The sequence below is a fragment of the Primulina eburnea genome, chromosome 13 (assembly GCF_022965805.1).
Source record: "Primulina eburnea isolate SZY01 chromosome 13, ASM2296580v1, whole genome shotgun sequence".
Taxonomy (NCBI): domain Eukaryota; kingdom Viridiplantae; phylum Streptophyta; class Magnoliopsida; order Lamiales; family Gesneriaceae; genus Primulina; species Primulina eburnea.
The window spans coordinates 23,308,178-23,313,714 of NC_133113.1; the positions used below are offsets into that span (position 1 = coordinate 23,308,178).

The 5,537-nt window shown below is 42.6% G+C and overlaps 1 protein-coding gene across 1 annotated transcript; it reads right to left on the minus strand.

Annotated features, from left to right (window-relative positions):
* Positions 1-1,156: 1,156 nt before the first annotated feature.
* LOC140810382 (uncharacterized) lies at positions 1,157-4,786 on the minus strand. Its single transcript, XM_073168248.1, has 9 exons — positions 4,515-4,786; positions 4,129-4,468; positions 3,856-3,978; positions 3,554-3,630; positions 3,264-3,377; positions 2,601-2,988; positions 2,096-2,542; positions 1,576-1,710; positions 1,157-1,501 (listed from the first exon to the last, which is right to left on the minus strand). Exons 1-9 carry the CDS (start codon positions 4,784-4,786, stop codon positions 1,157-1,159), a joined length of 2,241 nt encoding a protein of 746 aa, XP_073024349.1.
* Between the last annotated feature and the right edge of the window lie 751 nt (positions 4,787-5,537).

Genomic DNA, 5,537 nt, shown 5'->3' on the forward strand with positions numbered 1-5,537 from the left:
AAACCGGCTTTGAAAAATGCTCTGAGAAAATTGAAGAGGCTGGGCTTCTCCCAGAATATAGGGAAGATTTCCCTGATTTTGCTTGAGCCATAGCATCCCTTCCAAAAGATTCTGAGGAGAAGAGGACAAAAATGGAGAAGAGCAGCCAGGCTCTAGTCCAATAAACATAGAATAGGATTCTTATATTTTTCTCCTTTATATTTCCTTGATTGTAATCTCGACCTTCCAGATTTGTTTTCAATGAAATATTCTTATTTTTACCTGTCTTATTTTTCTTTCCACGTTGTTTGTGGCATGTTAAATCTTCAAAAAAATTTCGAATTGTTGAAAAATAACCGGGATTTGTAAGAAGTGATCGGTGACTTGCTGCTTTTGGGCTAGGGTGTGAATCCATTTAATAAATGGTCAAGGTACGGAGCCACGAGAGGGTACAGATCCCTAGTATTTAAGAAATGGCCGGGGTACGGAGCCCAAGCAAGAGTACATGTCCCTAGTCTTAAGAAATGATCGGGGTACGGAGTTCCGAGCCAGGGTACGGATCCGTGATCTTAAGAAATGATCGAGGTACGGATCTCCGAGCCAGTGTACGGATCCTTGGTCTTAATAAATTATCGGGGTGCGGAGCCCCGAGCCAGAGTACAGGTCTCTAAGCTTAATAGATGATTGGTGTGCGGAGCTCTGAGCCAAGGTACGAGTCCATGGGCTTAATGGATAACCAGGGTACGGGGCTTGGGCCAGGGTACAGATCCCTGAACTTATAGAATAACCAGGGTACGGAGCCTCGGGCCAGGGTACAGATCCCTGAACTTATAGAATAACCAGAGTGTGGAGCTTTGGGCCATGGTGCGGATCCCTGGACTTATAAACTAGCCATGGCCTCATGTCTTGCAGGTTTAGATATAATATTTCACACACTTTTTAGGAAGAAAAGAGCTTCATTTTCACTTCAAATAATAGATACATTTCAAGAATAATACTTTTCAAGTGAAAGATATTCTATGATCGCTTAAGAGAGCGTCCCTAAGCATCCTTCAAATAAAAGGCCCCAGACTAACTTTCTGAATAATTTTACAAGGTCCTTCCCACTAAGCCTCCAACTTGCCCACATTTCCAGCTGGATTGAATTTTTTCATTACCAGATCTCCTATATGAAAACTCAAATCCAGACTCGCTTGTTATATGATTTCATAACTCGGCCCTGATAAGCTTCCATCTGAATCATTGCCTGTTCTCTCTTCTCTTCCACCAAATCTAGTTCCATTGCCCGCCTCTGCTCATCATCATCTGGGTAATATTCTACCCGGGCAGAAGATTTTCCAATTTCCACATGAAGGACTGCTTCATATCCATAGACCAGATTGAAAGGATTTTCTTGAGTAGGATCTCGGGATGTAGTCATGTATGCCCAGAGAACACTAGGCAGCTCCTCCACCCAATCTTTTTCTTTGCCTTGCAGCCGAGTTTTCAAGGCTTGTACAATAATCATGTTTACTACCTCTATCTGCCAATTTGCTTGAGGGTAAGCAACATAGGTGAAATACTGAGTGATCTTCATTTCTTGGCAACAGGAGTTACCTTATTTCCTTGAAATGGCCTTCCATTATCTAAAATTAATCTCCTGGGAACCCCAAATCGGCATACAATACGTTTCCATAGAAACTTCAAAACCTCCTTCTCACTGATTTTTGCCAGAGATTCAGCCTCAACCCACTTGGAGAAACAATCCACTGCTACCAAGAGGAAATTATTTTGAGCTCAAGCAACTGGAAAAGGTCCCACAATATACATGCCCCACTGGTCCAAGGGACAAGATGCCCAAATAGATTTCATAGGAGTGGCCGAGCTGTGCTGAAAATTAAAATGATGTTGGGAACCATCACATGCCCGGACCACTCAAAAAGAATCTTGGCTTATGCTTGGCTACCAGAATCCTTCTAGCATTGCTTTCCGGGCCAACATTGTTCCTCCGAGATACTCCCCAAAACATCTTTAATGTATTTCTCGGAGGACGTATTCTACATCTCTCATAGCTAAGCACTTTAACAAAGGTCCCTGGTACAATCTCCTGTATAAGATGTTATTTAAAAGAACGAACTTGGGAGCTTGTTTTATTGATCTTTTGAGCCTGAGCTTGGTCTTCAGGTAATATGCTATGAGCAATGAATTTGATCAGAGGTGTCATCCATGAATCCTCTTGCGCTGGCAGTACTTTATTATCAGTAGAAAGAATCAGACGAGTAACATGCAATACTTCTCGAGTATTGACTTCTGTCAAGGAGGCGGCCATTTTAGCCAAGGCATCTGCTTCACCATTGTCCTCTCGGGGGATCTGCTCAATACTCCAATCCACAAAAGATTCTGTCTGGGCTTTGCTGAACTTTAGATATTTAAGCATTATATCATCCTTAGTCTCATAAATTCCCTTTATCTGTTGAGTGACTAATTGTGAATCAGAGTAAAGGATGATTCGGGAAGCTCCTATTTTCAGGGCAGCACGTACTCCAGCAAGAAAAACCTCATATTCTGCTCCGTTATTGGTCACCTGGGAGTCAATTCTCAAAGCCAATTTAATATTTTCTCCCGAAAGAGGCTAATATCACCACTCCCACTCCACATCCGGCTAAACTTGATGCTCCATCCACAACTGCTCTCCACACCTCTTCTTCATCCGACTGAATAATTTCTGACAGATCTTGGGCTTTGATGGCAACCCGAGGTCTATATTCAATATCATACTCTCCCAGCTCAACTGTCCACTTTATCAATCTTCCAAAAACCTCTGAATGAGTCATGATCCTCCTAAGAGGACTGTTTGTGAGTACAATAATAGGATGCGAAAGAAAATAAAGCTGTAGGTTCCATATAGTCACGACCACAGAGAGGACTATCTTCTCTACTTCACTATACCAGAGCTCGGCTCCCCCGAGAACATGACTGGCATAATATACGGGCTTTTGATTGGAGTCCTCTTCTCGTATAAGTACTGAGCTGACATCATACTCTGTAGTTCATAAATAGATAAATAATTTTTCCCCGGGCTCTGGCTTCACCAAGACTAGAAGCTCTGCCAAATGACTCTTCAAATCTTTAAAGGCCTTCTCACACTTTTCATTCAACCCAAATTGTTGTGTCTTCATTAGGATATGAAACAATGTATAACTTCGGTGTGCATATTGTGATATGAACTGGGAAAGTGAAGTAATTCTCACGGTCAACTTTGTACTTCTCGGACAAATCGAGGGGATGGCATGTCTATAACTGACTTGACTTTCTCAGGATTTACCTCGATTCCTCGATCAGTCATCACATAACCCAAAAACTCGCCACTCTTTACCCCAATAATGCACTTAGCCGGATTGAGTTTTACTCCATAATGCCTAAGAGTGGCAAACATCAATTCCAAATCCGGAATGAAGCAGGAAATCTCTCATGATTTGCCTAATATATCATCTACGTATACTTCAATATTTCTTTCCAACTGCTTTGCAAAAACTCGATTCATAAAGCGCTAATAGGTGTCCCCAACATTCTTTAACCCGAAATTCATAAATACATGACAAAATGTGCCTCCCGAGGTAATGAAGCTAGCCTTTTCTTGATCGCTCTTGGCCAGGGGAATTGGTGGTACCCCTGATAAGCATCCATGAAGCTGAGAAGTTCATATCCAGAGGTATAATCCACCAGCTGATCAAGCGGGTGCAAGGGATCATGATATTTTGGGCAAGCCTTGTTGTGATCTCTAAAATCCACACACATCCTTCATTTCCCAGCAGCTTTTCGAACAAACACCATATTCGAGAGACATGTAAGAAATTGTATTTCCCGAATGTCATCGGCCTGCAACAATTCATGGACCTGTACATCAATCACTTTGTCCTTTTCAGGACCAAAGTGTCTCTTATTTTGTTTAATAGGTTGAGATCCCGGGAGGATATTCAAATTATGCTCAGCCAACAGGGGTGAGATCTCGATCAATTCCTGTTGTGACCAGGCAAAAACATTAATGTTAGCTTTTAAACAGTTTAATAAATTGACCTGGGTGGATAAGTCAAGATCTCTAGCCACCTGGATCTTCTTGTCTAGCCAAATCTCCACCACATTTTGTCCTTACTCCACTACAAAATGAACCTCTCCCTTCTCTACTACTCTCTCCATTTCCTCATTATGCCTTCCTCTATTCTCCTCCCTATTTGCCTTCTTCTGATCTGCCCTGACTGCTTCCACATAACACTTTCGGGAAGATGGTTGATCTCCCTGTACTTCTCCCACTTGATTTCCAATTGGAAATTTGATCTTTTGATGATATGTGGATGCTACGGCTTTCAACTCACTCATGGTTGGTCTTCCCAATATGATGAATGATGAAGGAGCATCCACAATTATGAAAGTGTTCATGACCGTCTTCCTCAACTCCCAGGTGCCCAGAGTCACGGGCAAAACAATATCTCCTTTTGGGTACACAGCGTGACTAGCAAAACCAAAAAAGTGTGGTTTCTACTGGTTCTAATTGATACCCCTTAAAATCCATATGCACTAGGGCTTCTTTGAATATGACATTCACAGAGTTGTTGGAATCAACAAAAACCCTCATGACATCATAATTAGCAACTCGGGCTTGGATTACCAGGTCGTCATTATGAGGACAACTGACACCCTTGAGATCTTCCGGGCCAAAGCTAATAACCAACTCATTTTTTCTCGCCCCATCCACCTCCAAATACTCTCTCCTACCCCGGACCTTCCCAACCCGGTTAGAATCACCATCTGTATATCCTCCAAAAATCATCTTTATCACCCCTAAAGCAGGGGGTGAGGCCTTCTTCCGCTCCTGGTCATGTTTTCTCCTTTGGCTTGGGGCACCTTTCGAGTCTTCCCAAGCATTGGGTCCTAGTCACCGAGTTGTCCAGGGTGGCAACCTTGGCCTTTTGTTTGATGGATTATACCCTGGAGCAACAGGCTGGACATAATCCCTCTTCAGGATCCAGCACTCGCATGTGTTATGAAAACTCACTTTATGAAAGTTACAATCTCTCTTCTTCTCGGGCCTATCAAGTTGTGGATTGCGATTAAGATCTTGCAATCTTTCCGCACTGCATTCTTGGACATCCCTGTCCCAGGCAATCTTTAAAGGCACATGATGAGAAAAATGCTCGGGATTAACCCTATTTTGACCTCTCTCCTCGGGTTTGCCACCCGGTCACCCTTCTGTTTCCTCAAAGCCTCCCTCTTTTGCTTCTGGGCTTCCTCCATATTGATGTACTTCTCCACCTAGGCCAAAAGATCTTCAAAATCCCTTGGAGCTTTTTGGTTAGAGATCGTAAAAATTCCACCTCCATTAGACCCTGAGTAAATGCAGTAGTCTTTGTCTCGAGGGTACAGGAAGGAACATCCAGAGCAACTCAGTGGAACCTCCATATATATGCCCTCAGAGTTTCTTTGAGGCTCTGCTTTACTTCAAATAGACTGAAAACAGTTCTTTTACACTTCTTGATGCTAGTGAAATGGTGTAAGAACAATCTTTGAAAGTATTCGAAAGA